Genomic DNA, 16,746 nt, shown 5'->3' with positions numbered 1-16,746 from the left:
ACTACACTTAAGTTACCGCGTTATTCACTTCTATCCCAAGTTATCAAGCTGACGAGAAAAAGCAAAACTTTATATAGTTGGCTTAAGAATCATTTATATTTATATTAACGTAACTTCTGTTGATTCTATAACACGTATTTCATTTTAATATGCAAAAATTTCATACAGGTTGACCAGCAAAAACCTTTACCATCGAACTTGCCAAACTAGGCTAAATTTCAGCCAGAAATAGGTTGATACCAATCGACATTCGCTGTGGCTCAAAGTCTGGTTTCAGATTGCTGGAAAACGTTTTTCTTTTCTTTGTATCATGACGTGAAAAGATAACTTTTAAATTATTTGCGAATTTAATATTTGGTGATATCACAGTCCACAGCACGTAAGATATCGTATATCCATTATGGCATTGTTATAAAATTGTCAAAAATTTTTAATTATTTTAAAATCAAATAGATCAGTTTATTTAGAGATGATCTCAGATCATAGCTTCTGCAGTTTCAACTTTGCAATAAAGAGAAGCATTTGACAGGTAATCGTGCAGCTCCTTTCAACTCTGTGAGCTCAAACAGAACAACACAGCCTAGAACACTTCCTCCTTGCTTCTTAACTAACTCACAACTTGTTAACAGTGTACCTGAACAAAAATTTAAAAGAACCCAAATTGGATTTCAGACTGCTCTCCAGGCAGTATCTCAGCTCACATAGGTGGCCGGGGAGGGCTGGGGAGTGCTTGTTGAGGGCTTGTTTCCAAATGGAAGATTAGAAGTCTGAATATTTTTCTGACAAATACCCAAAATGTTTATTGAAGTATTTTATTTTATTTGAATAAGCTAAACTTTCCCGAGCATTTGCAATACTATTATTGAAATAGAATATCTGCAATAATATTGGATGTCCCGGCTCCCAATACCCCAGGTATGACCTTGACTGCCTTGTTTACCCTACCTAAACTTTGCACATACTGGACAGAACTCTATCAGTTATTACATGAAGTAAGTAAATTACCTCCAGTTGCTAAAAGATCATCAACAATGACAACTTTTTGACCAGCTGCAATTGAATCTTTTTGAATTTCCAACACATCCTAGAGAAAGCACATAAAATTCTGGTAAATTAAAAATAAACCATTATATTTCACTTTAAGGGTTGTTCAATACATTGATTTATGGTAAAGATATAAGTAGATTTATAGTACCTTGCCATATTCCTTCTCAGATTTGATTGAAATTGTCTCCCCAGGTAGTTTGCCCTCTTTCCTCACAGGAACAAACCCAATGCCAAGTTTTAAAGCAATTCCTGGGCCAAAGAGAAAGCCTCGTGCATCAAGACCTACACACAATGAATAACATCCTTCTTTAACATACTTTTGAATGGTATTTACACCCTTGACCTAAGTCACCTTATAATAGTGCATCTTTTAGTTTCTTATCTAGTATAAAACAAAAAGCCTACCAACAATGACTTCAACAGCGGGGTAGTTCTCCTTTATGTGGTCAGTCAGGAGGTCGATTGAAGCTTCGAAAGCCACTGGATTCTTCAGAAGTGGACAGATATCCCTGTGAGCAATTTTAATCAAACAAAATTATAAATATATCGAACCTAATAGCAACCAAAGACCAGTAGGACGGTAAAAAGGTATTCTTCTAATACTTATTAAACGTTTTGAACAGGACACAAAACCAGCGAAAGTACAGAGCAGTATTTTGACTATTTTTAGTTTCACGTGGCAATTACCAGACATAATACCTTTAGAACTGTATACTATACTGAGAACCTAACTCGTAAATAAAAACACAAGTAATTCTTTCTACCATTTAATAGGATGAAAATCTCACCTGAATAATATCCCGGGCTTTGGAAAATCTGGAATCTCTCGAATTAAAGACGAAATTAACTTCTTCCTGTCATTCTCTTCCGCCATATTGGAACAATGGAACTAGAAACTGACGGAATTTATGCAAAAACGTCGTCGCTTGCGCAATCATGGACGTGTAGGTCATAACTGGGATGTTTTGCGTGTTTTATCACTGTTCTAGTAATTCAGAGGTCTTTATTTCATCCAGTCTCAACAACAACACAAAAACAAAGTCCATAAATAAAAACATTTACCCAAATACGCAACTATTGTATTGGCATTCTATTACAACACTACTGTACATATATTGATTCTATTTTAAAATCTACAAACTAAACTGTACATTTGGTAGCGAAGAAAAACCACTTAACATGTTATATAGTCAGTTATCAGCAAGCAATGCATCAATGCAAGCAAGCAATACAAGGCCCACCATAGATGAAGGTCAATATTCACAGTTATCGAAGTGAGAGTATTCAACTACATTTATATAAATTGAACTCGAAGACGAGCATTACTCACATAATAAAATGGGAATCGACATAAAATAAGATTTACAATATCTTCGCACTCCGATAACGGCAAGACTGACCGCCATCAATACTGGATGGCCCCGTAAGTATGTATTGCGTCACAGATCGCAACATGACACAAAAACAATATGGCCGCCAAAAGAATTAGTAGAAAGTTCCATTTTAAACGAATGGCAGCCAATGGCAGCCGCAAAGATAAACAATACACGCTTAACATGATGAACACTAGTTGATTAGTATGCAATACTAAGAGAATACCACACAGCTTCTAAAATTCACAAAACTACCAAAGTCATATTGCACATCACATCATACATTTACCAAACTACAAGGAACCAACCACAATACATCTGAACCTCATAGTATCTCGTTCTAATTTAGAACAACCTTGCTACTGTCTATCTATTGGGTGGTCACAATACACACAATCTTTTGAATCCACCGTGCACCCCAAACAAGTAAATAGAAAAGAATTTAATGAAGAGTACTCGTTCCCTCTCGTCTTAAACGGGCTCTGGTCGGCCTATCTAGGGTGGGATATGTACAAAATAGATAAATATGAGAACCTATTTGGCAAAACTCACGCATTTAACGACGCTCGTATAAGGTACATGCGCTATTCACTACAATTTTATCCAGCCAGGCTTAAAGCTGTACTGCATTACTACTATTTTTATAAGTACACTCTTACATCCGTACATAGATACATCTATAACCTGTACACTTCAATACCCTAATACTCATAACCTACACGAATGGTAAATTTCTTTCCTGTGCCATAATAATTTGTCTCAACTAGCCATACTATTAATTTAAATTACTACAAATTATATATGCAATGTCTAAACCTTTCAGGTTGGGTATTTACATAACATATTTTCTCATTCTAAAGGACCAATATTTTCTCCTCCTATTTTCCCGCCAAATTTTCTAGCCAATGGGGGGGGGTAGACCTGAAGTGGTACGCTCCAGTAAACGTAATGAAACAACCAGGGTGCGCCCGGCGCACGCGCACTCACTCCGAGACGTTCTACACATCCGTGTACCTTACATCAAGTTCTTCCAACACGGGAAGTTTACTCTGTAAAGTGAAGCAAAGGTATTAGGTGTAGACGATAAACATAAGGATTCAGGCTATCTCCTGTAGTAACACTGGATCAATAAGAGATGATCCTTACTGGACCTCTAGGAAAAACACTTTAAAACTGATAGAGCTATCCAGTATAAATAAAATTAGTTTAGTTTAGGAAATTGATAAGCCCGACTTACTTTTAATTTCTCGTACATGACTGGGGATAACTTGGTGCTATTTAAGTTCAAGTTTTTCAAACTGGTGAGAATGACCAGTGAGGAAAGTCCTGCGTCGGTCACGGGTGTTTCACAAAGATTCAGCGACTCCAGCATTGGAAGATGTTCGGCTAACATTTGTAAACCTGTGTCACCAAACTACAGGAGAAAAACAACATTTACACATAAAGGTTGAAAACCCCCCCCTCCATCTCACTCGTATCTGATGACACCCCCACCTCATGTCTCACCCCTGCCAAGCATTAACACCCCTCCCCCCACACTTCCCATTACAACCCTCACGTCTTCCCTCTGTCAGGCCTCAACCCCCCCTCTCTCCTCCCACACACCCCATGTTAGCCCTCACGTCTTCTCCCTGTCAGCCTCAACCCCCCTTCTCTCCCCCACACTCCCCCGTCAGGCCTCACCCCTCTCCCCTCACACCCCATGTCAGCCTTTGATTCACCCCATGCACCCATACACACACGGGTACATCAAAAGCAGCATACTTCGTGTGCTCAATAGTTCTTTCAATTCATCAAAAAGTTGAAAGACACTTGTATCAATCTTGTATCATAAGTCATAAGTGTACTCACATGAGTGGACCAAAGGTTAAGATGCATCAACGTTGGTAATTGAATTAAGTACTCAGCACACACGCTGGTGACGTGCGTGAAGGAAAGGTTAAGTGATCGGAGATTTCCAAATGAACCAGACTTTATGATACGTGCTAAATCTTCGTCCTCAAGTACAAGAGAAAGAACATACAATCAAGGGAAGAATATGAGATACAGAAAGAGATACAACAAATACACTTCGACATTTTTGATAGAAATGTTCAGACAAGTTATTTAGCAGTTTGGAGCGAAACTTACTGTAGATTTCGTTGGCAATGTAAGCATAGTTGGTCCACCGCGATTTTGCTAAACCAGAAAAAAACACCTTAGCACCATACTTGTGCATTAAACTTAAGGAGACTGGGACACTTTACCGTCCCCTTTCGAAGCTAGCTAGCTACTGAGTGATGATAATATAAATAGTATTCAAAATTATTTACCATCTCGCGAAACTTTGCTTTCCTGTGGGAAAAACAGACAAACAGTTAATACTAATCCTCGACAAGCCTCGCAGCATCGTCCACACTGTTATAATGCTACTTACTTCTCGCAAAGAGCTTCGTAAGCCTTTTGTCCTTCAAGGGAACTCTGCAGCGTCGATATAATTTGAAGTCTTTCCTCTTCGTTTGAAAGAACATCAACGTCCAACATTTTGACCAAAACCTGAAAGAACGAACGCCATGCACGATTATCAATATATAGAACTAGATATAGATAAGTTCCGATATAACCAGGGAGCAGCGTGGCAGCGTCTTCAAACAACTTAGCATCAAATGTGGTATAACAACTGCCTAAAATAGACAAAACACTTCTCGACGTTTCGACCTGAGGGCCTTCGTCAGGAGAGTTAGTATGAGTCACTCTCCTGACGAAGGCCCTCGGGTCGAAACGTCGAGAAGTGTTTTGTCTAATTTAGGCAGTTGTTATACCACATTTGATACTAAGTTGTTTGAACTAGATAAGCGTTGTTGTAGGGTGATATAAAATATTCTTCACAGCAGTCTAAAGTCTTGATAGATATAAGAAAATAGTGACCTTTTAGAGAGGCTAACCTGACAATCCTATCTGAGAACCCAAATCAAATTACCTCAATACAGGTCGTGTCTCCCCGAAGCGATAACAACATGAACGGTCCAAGCATCGTTTTTTTAAGTTTCAATAAAAATTTCTTTTTATTAACACAACATCTCATAATCTTTGCCACCTGGTGGAAAAGGAGAACGAATCATTACATCGCGCATACAAACGGCAGAGTTATGAAACGGCAAAGTTATGAAACGGCAGAGCACATTAACCAACCATTTGCGAGAAGAACTCTCCATCGTCTGTGCAACAAACGCCACCAGGACAAAACAAATCTATCCAGCCATCTTTCCCTTCTCGAACTGGTAACATTGTTTGGTGAACCTGGTGAAATCACACAAGCTGGTTAGGCACTGAAACCACGAGCAGTATCCTACCCTAAAATTATTCTGGACTTGAAACCTAACCTCGACACTATGCCTGGCCATAGCCGATATCGATCAAACCAATTCTATCTTAACACACACTGGTTGATTTTACTTCTGAAAGTTTGAACCGTATTCCAAAGCAAAGGCATCATCATCATTCATGCATGTTCCACAATCAGATTTTCTAGAATGATTGTATTCATTTTAGATATTCTTACCTCGCATCTGTTGTCTTGGACGAACTGCTCTACCAAGCTTGACAAGCACCTGAACAATGTGAGATAAACAATGTGAATCACTGCTTTTACCGTGAAAAAACTCGACAAACTGAACCTAATGGGGATATTAACTTACTTCACAAACTTTTCATTCTTTAAAGCTCTGAAAAGAGATGAAAATTGCAGAATTATTCATCATCGCATCACAGTGATATTCGGTGCAAATTTTAAAAATGGGATTTACGAATTTACGGGGAATATCAAAAGACGTTCTTACTCTTTTGGGAACGGTATCGGTTGTAACAATGTGGCCAAAGACGGTCTCCAGTCGTCGAAGGAAGCCCTTGATAAAGACAACACATTTTGCCATTAATTTGTCATCGTTTACATTGCAGATAATACGGTTTTTAAGCAAGTCTTGACACAATTTGAAATGTTTAAGGTGTGTTACATACATGGTCTCTAATACAGTCGTGTAGCACTTCAGAAATCTATCACGAACAGCCATATTTTCAATGGTATAACTAGATGGGAAAACAAAAAGATCAAACTGAGTAAAATATTCCTTGAATAAGAGTCTACGGTTCAACCTCATACGATGTCGACTCTCATTACCGGTTTAATAGCTTCGGGTCTGTATTGTTGTCAACATTGGCGCACACAGCGACCCAGAGTTCTTCCCTAGAATTCACGAAGATCAAAGCAGTGAGATATAGATATATAGTGTCTTTTTACCACACAGAAGAGTGAAGTACGATGCGGCAGTGTGCGTGCGTAATACACTACAGAAATGATCTAAAGACGGAGACAGGTTTTTCAGGAGAGACAGGTCGGAATGTGTTCATACGCATTGGGTGAACATGCTTCCACAGTTCGAGGAATGCAAGAAAGTGGGGTAGTAGTGCAGTAACTTGGAATAATGAGGTTCTATTGCACATATTTGCCTGAGACAAAAAAATGCATATCGATGTAATTTACTGCGAAAACTTAACATTGCTTACAATTTGCTGCTACTGTTGTCGAAAGACGAGTAGACGCCAGCCAGAACAACAGCGACCATGTTTGGTAGTACTCGAGGGTGTGGACACAACGTTGCCGGGCTATGGATGCTGGAATATAACAGAAGCAATGGTTGCTCAATTTCAGGATATTTGTGGAAAGTTTGATGTATCATAAGTAAGAAAACTAGTTGTTATACCTCGAGATAAATTCCTTCACAGCATCGGGATTCTCCTGACCACCTTGATAGTATTTTGCATATATAAAATCTTGAACGAACATTCGGAGATGTGGATACTTTCCGAAGTCCTGGATGAATGAAACGGAGAGAGAATGCTTGTAGTAATGCTTCACTATCCCGAAAGAGAATTCTCAAAACAACGACATCGCTAAAAGGCAGAATACGATGGAAATACTCGCTTACCAGACCCGTAACGGGCAAAACACCGCGTAATATGTCACAGTGCTGAATGAAATAAAGAGAATCCGTTAGAAACTTGCTTTTTGCTTGCCTCATTATACGTGAACGTGTATGTATTTCACATATCCATGGATTTCAAACTCACCATGTTGTGTTTTAATATTCTCTGTACCGCTGGGGCAAATATATCCATTATATCATTGTTGTTACATCTATCTTTACAATGCTACGCGGGAGAAAATGCAAAGATAAAATACGTTATTATTTGACTTTTGGACATCGCTCGAAGCTTCGCAAACAGTGTTACACATACTCCACAATACCTTGCTAAAGAATTTACAAATTTCTGGCGAAAGCTAGTTACATATATACTTCACAATACCTTGCTAAAGAATTTACAAATTTCTGGCGAAAGCTGAGTGTAGTCAAGAAGCTTTGATAAGGCGAGAATGATGCTTTCTTGTGCGATAAGTGATATCCTACAACCGTGCTGGGGAAAGAAAACAAATGGTTTATGATATTTAATACTGCAAAGCCCTCTGTCTGTTAACCCGAGCCTTCATCAGTGCAATTACCTGAAAACACAATTACACGTCACTTAAATATCACGTTCGTCGACGAACTTGGTGTGTGTACCTACAGGCTAATTTACTGATATGAATGGTGTCTACCTGCGCCAGTATCATGGAGACTATCTGTAGTGGGGTTTGAAATACAGCTTCATCTTGAATAGGACACGTCAAAGAGTATGAAACTAACTCCTAAAATGAAATATTGTGTTATTTGTGACAGTGATTATTGAAGATGATTAGTGATCATGATTAGTGAAGATGATTAGTGAAGATGATTAGTGATGATGATTAGTGAAGATGATTAGTGATGATGATTAGTGATGATAATTAGTGATGATGATTAGTGATGATGAAAATAATGGTGATCTATAATTGTGATTGATGATCAATAATGGTGATTGAAATAATAGTGGTTGACATGGAGATAAAAAAATACCTTAAGTTCTCTAACAAGTAGTTCTGGTTCTTCTATTTTTGAAATGAGTTTCTTGTAACGAAGTAACTGGACTTTCCATTTTAAAGAATGAAGCCACTGGTCTCTGAGATAAGCAGTCGAAGTCTGGAGTGATAAAAAGATACATTATTATAATTTTATAATGTAAGCAACATCACAGTAATCTCCCGCAGTTTTCTAATTTAAATATTGCATGAGCATGCGAGTGGCAATAATGACTAAGAGAAGATATTCAGTAAGCAGACACTGCTCAGCTTTCCTCTTGCGGGTGTGATGCCTTGTTAGCAGATGTAAAAGAGGAACAGTTGTCAACTGCATCAAGTCTAAAAAAGGCTTTGTAATACCTTGAACAAAACAGATCCATCAGGAACGGCAACACGAAAGCAGAAATGTTGTCCAGCGTCCCACCTGGCCATCACATGAGCCTCAGCTATATCCTGGTATGGTATGGAGTACTCCAGAAAACCAGATGGCTGGAATTGAACGAAGCAAAACCAGGTCAATTGAATAACATCATCAATCAATCAGATGGGAATCAAACTGTTACACATCAAAACATTTTACTTGTGTGTGCGTGTTTGTATGTGTCAGTTTATATGAACAAAAACTCTTGGAGTTCACAAAATAAAATCCAAAGTTTGTCAGACCCAATTTGGGTTACTTGGGAGTTATGAAGGGCTTCTTACTGATACCATAAATGCACTCTACCTATGCAATTATTATTACCCACTATTATTACCCTAGGATACAAATATAACTATCTAGAATTTTGAAGATATACTTTAGTTCGAAGACAGACTTTAGAGACCGATAATTAAGCCTTAGAGCCAATCTTCAGTCAGTAGACTGACAGATAGTATGCTGAGAGAAGTAATATATCAGGCATTAAGTAATAAATTTAGATTGCTTTTTCATTAAAATTAGAACCAATCAGGGGTTCAATGCAACAGACTAATCTTTAATAATATTTTGATTGACAGTGTCCCAGCTGGGTCCAACCACTATTTATTACATATGATTTTGGCATATTCTGTAACTTGCACATAACAAGCAGAATGTTTTAAAGAATTAAGCAATATTTCTCTTTGACAAATGTCCTTTTTATTGTCAGCTGACTTAATAAAATGTGTCACATTCGTCTGTATTTGCAAACATTTCTCCTATGAAGGTGATTTGCATAGAGTGAAAATTAAAAAGAGCTGTAATTAAACCGCTATCTGCAGCTGGTTTCCATGCAGGGCCATGCATTTTATTTCATTGCAGGGTATGTAAAGTGATATTAAACAACTCTAAATTATGTGTACAGTAAGTAGCGGTTTTTCCAGTATAGGAGAGTGTTATGTATAGGAGAGCATTAATAATACAGCTTTTCCAACTAATTTGTGGGCAGCGAACATTTTTTTGGAATGTCATTTTCTCAGAACAAAGTTTTTTTTGGTACTGGCTAGGTAGTCTGCAGTGGAGTAACCTAAGTCTGTAGAGCGAAGACTTAGTCCCACTATTCAAGTAATTATACATGCATTTATCAATTCAATTGGAAATTGATTCTTTTCACAGGCCGGAAACATCCAGAGGTCCAGTAGACACCATACATAAGTAGGTCATATTTACAGTGTGGTCTAAGAGCTCATTCATTGGATGGCAATAAAGATGACCCATATAGCAGTACACTGAATACTTTCTAAATTTGCCTTTAAGGAAATTGATTTTTTTGTCCACACCTTATTTTAAAGCTATTGTTTTGTCTGCACTCAGGCAATTTGGAGAAGTGTTCATACACTTACAAGACAAAGCTATGCATTAATATCAACCCATTGTGGTATATATATCATAATTCTAATTGAAGTTTGGACCAATCTATACTAATGAGGTTTGATTGATCATTAATAAGTCTAATTGGTAACTAGGAAAGAATTATAGAAATAAAGAGTGTCATGTAAAGAAACAAATTCTACATTATACTGCATGGTTAAATTGAAAGAGATATCCCAAATATATTGGTACTGTCTAGGTGTGTGTTTGGACCGCCTGAAAAAGGCATCTCAAATGCGGAAGCCAAATTGTGGAGGTAGTATTCAACAATACGCTGTTGCCGTTTCTATCTGAACTACCTAGAAAATATATCTCAAATATGGTCTAGTTTAGGAAGTGTTCTACAATAAGCTGTAATGGTTTCTGTTTGAACTACCTGAAAAAAAAAACATCTTAAAAGTATTTAGTCTAAGAGCTAATAAAAATTTTGAGAAAGGATTTTCACCACGAAAAAGCCTGAAAGTTTTGTGAAAGATTAAGCGCCGTAATATTTCTCGCAAATAATCTAAATAATCATTAAAAATGAGGTGAAAACATCAATTATGCCGAATGTCAGAAGTATATTTTAATATTGGATAGCGTGTTGAAAGCTAATAATTTTTATCTCCAAAAGTCAGATAATATACTGCGATAATTACGATTTCTACGTTTTGCAAACGCAAAGAGACCTTTAAGCTATGTAACGAAACCCTTTCTTTTAAAATATGAAAGAATCTTTCAAAAAGAAGGGAAAAACAAAGACTTGAGTTCTCAGTGTGTTTATTTTCTAATTCGGCATGTTAAAAAGGGTTAAGAATTTTTATGATTCCTCCGCTAACGCTATACTACCCGTAACGATATAGATTGTGTTGTAAATTAGAGCAAAAAAATATAAAATTTGATGCGGGAATTTAAGACCAATGGATTATATCAACAACAAAACCAAACAGGTCTTGTAACGGGAAACGGTGAAATATACGAAAGCAGGCGAGGAAGGAAAGCACGTAACTATTCTGTGGATGAAAGCAAGTAGTGCTTGGTGACAAAGAAAGGCAGAATATATGAAAATTGTTTAAATTTTATATGAGAATCTTGTGCGAGAGTAATTGACAAGATATTTCGCAATGTTTACACTTTATATCGTTTACGTGTGTGAAATGCATAAAACACAACACAACGTCTGCCCGCCTATGACACCATATTTCAACGTCAGGAAAACACAAAACCCTCCAATATTGATGGAATTAACGCTATTGAAGGAAAATGTAGGTCTTTTGTAGCGTTTCACCCACCGCAGACCGCTGCTTAAGAAATATTTCATTTTAACGAGACCGGCTATTAGTACAAAAGGTTTTAAACAGACGGTAACAGCTGTCGATATTAGACGCCTTTTCCGAACAAAGTGTAGCGTGCTTCCCCCTAAAACAACCAAACAATAAAACGTCCTTGGATATAAAATCACCTCTGCCCGGCATTGGATTTTATTTTTCACAGCAAAACTAAGCAATTTTTTCAGGCAACCAGGAAATTACATCAGTCTCAATTTTAAGTCCCAAGGAAGCAAATTTTGTATGAGTAGGTATACAACGAAAACTAATCGTTGGTGAGAACGTACGCAAACTTTGCCATTATTTCTCTGATATAATAGTCGTGCAATTATTGAAAACATGTAAATTAGAAAATAAAAAAGGACTCACTGTGGTCGAATATAGATGATACTCTGCCAAAACGACGTGATGGGACTCCCATTTTCGTAAGAATTTTGAGCTTAATATTTTGCTCAGTAAGGTGTTATTGTGGTTCAAACGACACACTTGTATATCCCCTTCGTGTATGAGTTTAAATTTCGCACCTACTCCATTGTTGCTTCGCAGCAAACCCGGTGTATTAGATGGCTTCGTTACCGACGGGTTTTCATAGCCTGCCATATTTGCGCCGTCTCTCCGTTGAACTAGGCTACGATACGTGCCCGAAAGCTGTTAAATAACACAGAAATATTGTCAACTGTATAGTTTATGCACACGAGATAAACACCAATTTGATAAATTTCCTTGACCCGCAAAATTTGCCGTATTATCTGTTGATAAAAGTGGGATATTTTATCCGAGCGACACACAATATGCATGTTTTGTCTGTTTTGTCATTTTAATTTTGATGGGTCACGTGTCCCACTCGGAAATGAAACAAAAGTCAAATGTTGTGAAATAGCGATGACAATGTAAATAATTCATTTCAAGTTGGTTAGTTTTACGCATTCGATTGAAGATTTTCCTTCTGCCTGTATGATAAAACTCTAAAACGAGTAACCTATGATACTATTATATGCAAAGAAAGAGCGAGTTAATGTATATCACCACCATTCTTTACCAACTATTTTATGAGCAATGATGCTTCATTGGTCTCTTTTTGGTCAGCAAAAATGTGCACCATTTCCGCGTGTATTTTAGCACACGCTACTTCCCCCCTAAACTGCAAAAAACTTATCTTCGGCATTTAAACAATTTATTATTGAAAACGCAAAAAGAATGACAATAACTAGGTGGAATGGACCGTTGCAATGAACTGTAATAACAGAAAAAGAGCAAGTGCGTTTACAGTTTGAAAAGATAATCCAACTAGACGCGTTGATTATGTAAGGCATAGGATACAAAGCCTACACCTCCCATCCCCGCCTCCCAAAGCCTTCCCTGTTGGTAGAGATGTCCCTCTGAATGGGCAGGTCCCAGCAAGGGGCCTTCCAGACTTTATCGTTAAATCTGATCACATGGTGATGATGGATCTCTTTCCAGTTACCATTATGTATAAATATTGAACTGTATAAGAAGGAAAATCATATCTCAATCTCAACTGCGACATGTAAATGAAGGAGTGTGCGAATATCTTGTTCCTCGTTTCCCTCGTTCACCGCGGTACACATGGTTGAAAGGCCTCTTGTAACTTGGCCCAGACAAAACTCACAAAAGACAATATCTAAAATCATGAGTCACGTTAACGACAGTTGTCATTGTGTGCCTTTTCACCAGCTCAAGCCGGTTATGGTGATGCATTAGATACTTTTAAGAGTGGGTGTTAATTTGTTTTTAAGAACTGTACTGTATTTGGTCACAAACCCTCTCCTGTGTCATATCGTAATGTTATCATTCAGAGAACCGTGACGTAGGGTCAAGCCACCAGAGAATCGCGATATTCTGATCTCTGCGTAATTTCTGCCAACAACATACCGCCGCGGCCCGCCTGATCTCCTTATCATCGCAAAAGTCGTGATTTTCTACCACCACAGGCTGCTAGCAGATCCTAAGCATACCCTGTCCTAAATATTTGTACCATGTCGTGCGAACTTGGCTGTCTGTTTTCAAAGGTTTATTGTCTAACGTTTATCAAGCATGGAAACGTTAGTTACGTAACGCATATACTTAAAGCTTGAGTGACCCAGATATACAGTGCAACGGTGTTGTGTGTAGCTGTGTTTCAAGGTAGTTTGAACGAAACGAATAAGAAGATAACGTTATATGAAACCGCATGACTCGCATGTATCTTAGAAGATGATCTATCTTTTTCTCTGTGTACAAAGCAAGCTTGCATGTGGATGTGTAGATTTTATTCCGGTTCGAAGTGATCTTTTTAATTTACTGTGGGGTTCCTTTGTTGTCGTACTTGAGCTGTCAAACCTTGGCTTTCAAATTCTTATAATCCTTGGCTTTCAAACTCGTTAATATTCATCATGATTATTGTTGTCTGATCATACCATGAAAGGTGATCGCAACTTTCGGTTTAAACTACCATGAGGTTAAGTGGAGGTTTGTATAAGTAAGCAGACAAGTCTGAAGAATTTACGACAAAATATTAGGGAAAATTAGACGGGATGCATTGTCTTGGTGAATGACTTCTAATGGGGACGTTCGCTCAAGGCGCTGTTACACTATTGCAATGCAATACTACTCTTGAGCCTTGAGGCATCTAGAGTTGTCAAATACGAACATTTCTTACAATCTGCTAACGCTTTCTGAAAATTTTGAACACTCTTTACAAATTATCATCTCTCAAGTTGCATCCTGTAACAACGCCTTCATCACGCCGACTTCACAAGTGGCAAATGAAATTAAATGCAGTTTACCAAGTGTTGAAATTCTTATTATGCATTGTTTTTATGTATATATATGCGGCACATCATTTGAAATACGGCAAATGAAACAAACCTCAAAGTAAATTTATTATTAAAACGCAGAAATAATCTAAAAACGATAACATAGTTAAGTGCAACGTAAAAATTGACAAACTTAACTTGGAACAAAGCTTAGTTTGGGACAAGTTATGCCGAAGTACTGTATTTGCCAAAAAAAAAATGCAACATGGATTTGAAGAGGAGCTGCCATAATTAATAGCACTTTCACTCAATCACAACGCCCCCGGGGAGTGTTCTGAATAGTGGGATGCATTTACCTCGATTGACACAAGTGATTTTATCGAAAGTTCTGATATTATCTGTGTTGTTTTCAAAACGTGACTTTTCTGACGAGAAGCTGCAACCTTATTTTAGCTCTGAAATATCTCAGTACTCGACAGAAATGTTGGGATATCGATGTTATCAACCCTCAGTGCCCTTCGCGGAAACATTTCCAAAAAAGACAACAGTTACATCGGCGGACCACCAATGGGGCGAAGGCCAGCCGCCAGCGATCAGTACGAGGACATGCCTTCACCCATGGATGCATGCGCACGGCGTATATACTCGAGGAAGTAAGTCACCCGGAGAAAGAATCCTTACGGGGATTATACCATGCAGGCCCAATTACCGTATATCATATATATATATATATAGGACTGATGTTTGAACGAAATTTCAGGGCGAATGCAATGAAGTCGAAACCAGGATGAAACAACCAACGACTCCAAGGATGAAACAACATCTCGATGCAATCTTAACGTATAACTACATGCAATACTTCAAGCCCCCACATGCGTGTTTTCTATAAGTACCCTAGATAAAAAGGCATAGAAAGCGTTGGCGATGAAGTCGTAGGATGATAGTTTACGTTGAAAATTATCTACAACGCATGAATTACTCTGTATACTTCGTATCCTTAATCAAATAGAGCCGGAATAGAGATTGGGCAAACTTTTACCGCGACCAATGTAAAGCTTTTATATATTGCATGAGGGCAACACTAAACGACACCAGATGGAGGCCTCAATTGCTTATAACGTCGATTTTTTAAGCGCAAATACACAGCTTTTATAGTAATGCATGCTACACCCTACTCACTATTACCTGAAACAAGCACAGACAGACATCTCAAGTCAATTTTTTTCCAGATATATCTAATTGAGCCCCGAGTGCTTGTCATCGTATTCACACAGTTCAGCCGGTGCAAAACAATGGCAGTCTCAATTTTTCAAGTAAATGGTTTCTGGTGGAGAAATTTCTTATCGCAAAGGTTCTTGTATAATTCGTCCTACAGGCAATGAATTCCTCATTTTGGGAATGTATTCCATGTGAAGGTATAGCCGTTCTTGGCACTATCATCAAGTGTAAAAGTAAAATAAAGGCAATTTCGAATCATAATCCTTTTCAACGAAAAGGCTGGTCACGCAACGAAACTATGGACATTCATTGCTTGTCATGGTAATTCAGACCTGTGGACAAACTGTGGACAAACTCAAGGCTAGTTCTATAAAGAATACAGTCTGTGCTCTATTTGTTGAACGCTAAATTTTTAAAACGGACTTTCCAACGGAGGTTTTATAAATCACTCAATTTTCGGCCAAGCATTCAGACTGACAGCCCAGCCTGTGAACGCGTTTAATTCCCCGCTGAAAGTTGTGAACAATCATAATTATTTATATTGACTCACGTTTAATCCCGTGGAAGTCTCCCGTTCCTTAACATCATAGATGGACACAGACCTTCCGCCTTTTGGCTGCAATTTACCGATTAGATCCAGCGCTGCTGTTTAAATATGCAACGACCAAAGTGAAAACACGGCAAACTATAACACAAACAAATTAAAAGGCGAAGTCTGCTTTTCGCGTAGGATTCCTAGCCGTGGTTCGCTTTCTTTCGGCACAGTTCCAATGCGGCGGAAACCACAGCAAAAAGACTCGTAAATAGTAGTATAGGATATCACGTAGACACAACGATTCGCGATAAAGTGCCGATCACAGCTTATTAGATGACACGAAATGTTTATTACAGCCCTTGACTTACAATAATGCAAGCTGCGACAGGCGACGATCAGGGATGGCAAGCAGTACAGGTGCTTGCTCGCTTCCAATTGGTCATCTCGATATTTCTCCATATTTTGCTTAATTTATATTGTCAGTTGCATGAATGATTTATTGCCTTAAATTAACGAGTATGTTAAACTCATAAGTATACGCTTTTCCCAATGGCCTAGCTGCATGTACGACCGGCGAGATATTAATGAAAAATTGCATGAGCAGCTTTTCGTCAGCGCGAGCGACGTAGCTATCGTAGCATACATCCGCTTGTAAAACAAGAAACCGCGAACTTATATGAGTCGAATCCTAAGTTGAAGCTGCTAAATGGC

At 38.1% G+C, this 16,746-nt stretch overlaps 2 protein-coding genes across 3 annotated transcripts; both read right to left on the bottom strand.

Moving 5' to 3' along the window:
• Nucleotides 1-58: 58 nt before the first annotated feature.
• Nucleotides 59-1,956, bottom strand: LOC114516456 (adenine phosphoribosyltransferase-like). The gene is made up of 5 exons (XM_028535943.1): nucleotides 1,836-1,956; nucleotides 1,453-1,556; nucleotides 1,196-1,329; nucleotides 1,006-1,084; nucleotides 59-634 (listed from the first exon to the last, which is right to left on the bottom strand). The coding sequence occupies exons 1-5, from the start codon at nucleotides 1,919-1,921 to the stop codon at nucleotides 498-500; spliced, it is 540 nt and encodes a 179-aa protein (XP_028391744.1). The 5' UTR covers nucleotides 1,922-1,956; the 3' UTR covers nucleotides 59-497.
• Nucleotides 1,957-2,092: 136 nt separating this feature from the next.
• On the bottom strand, nucleotides 2,093-16,380 carry LOC114516454 (C-Maf-inducing protein-like). Of its 2 annotated transcripts, XM_028535940.1 has the most exons (23): nucleotides 16,051-16,380; nucleotides 11,896-12,174; nucleotides 8,752-8,880; nucleotides 8,390-8,512; nucleotides 8,053-8,142; nucleotides 7,764-7,871; nucleotides 7,527-7,607; nucleotides 7,385-7,426; nucleotides 7,160-7,269; nucleotides 6,963-7,070; nucleotides 6,577-6,642; nucleotides 6,417-6,485; nucleotides 6,239-6,304; nucleotides 6,098-6,124; nucleotides 5,962-6,010; nucleotides 5,592-5,699; nucleotides 5,380-5,496; nucleotides 4,837-4,955; nucleotides 4,733-4,754; nucleotides 4,551-4,598; nucleotides 4,272-4,418; nucleotides 3,658-3,834; nucleotides 2,093-3,469 (listed from the first exon to the last, which is right to left on the bottom strand). In XM_028535940.1, the coding sequence occupies exons 2-23, from the start codon at nucleotides 12,124-12,126 to the stop codon at nucleotides 3,419-3,421; spliced, it is 2,088 nt and encodes a 695-aa protein (XP_028391741.1). In that variant the 5' UTR covers nucleotides 12,127-12,174; nucleotides 16,051-16,380; the 3' UTR covers nucleotides 2,093-3,418. The 2 variants fall into 2 exon arrangements, with proteins under 2 accessions (XP_028391741.1, XP_028391740.1); XM_028535939.1 differs by lacking the exon at nucleotides 16,051-16,380 and having other exon boundaries at nucleotides 11,896-12,451.
• Between the last annotated feature and the right edge of the window lie 366 nt (nucleotides 16,381-16,746).

Source organism: Dendronephthya gigantea, unplaced genomic scaffold (assembly GCF_004324835.1).
Source record: "Dendronephthya gigantea isolate DGI-Jeju-01 unplaced genomic scaffold, DenGig_1.0 000006F, whole genome shotgun sequence".
NCBI classification, from domain to species: domain Eukaryota; kingdom Metazoa; phylum Cnidaria; class Anthozoa; order Malacalcyonacea; family Nephtheidae; genus Dendronephthya; species Dendronephthya gigantea.
Note: the sequence above shows the minus strand (reverse complement) of the source record. Positions and strands in the feature narration are given on the sequence as shown.

Excerpts from the sequence above, each read along its gene's own strand:
- LOC114516456 (XM_028535943.1), bottom strand. The coding sequence starts at position 1,921 with ATGGCGGAAGAGAATGACAGGAAGAAGTTAATTTCGTCTTTAATTCGA. Across the intron at positions 1,085-1,195 it reads CTGAGAAGGAATATGGCAAG|GATGTGTTGGAAATTCAAAA; the intron begins GTACTATAAATC and ends TGCTTTCTCTAG. Across the intron at positions 635-1,005 it reads TGATCTTTTAGCAACTGGAG|GTACACTGTTAACAAGTTGT; the intron begins GTAATTTACTTA and ends ATTTTTGTTCAG.
- LOC114516454 (XM_028535940.1), bottom strand. The coding sequence starts at position 12,126 with ATGGCAGGCTATGAAAACCCGTCGGTAACGAAGCCATCTAATACACCG. Across the intron at positions 7,608-7,763 it reads TTTGTAAATTCTTTAGCAAG|CATTGTAAAGATAGATGTAA; the intron begins GTATTGTGAAGT and ends TCTCCCGCGTAG. Across the intron at positions 7,270-7,384 it reads TTTTGCCCGTTACGGGTCTG|GACTTCGGAAAGTATCCACA; the intron begins GTAAGCGAGTAT and ends TCATTCATCCAG.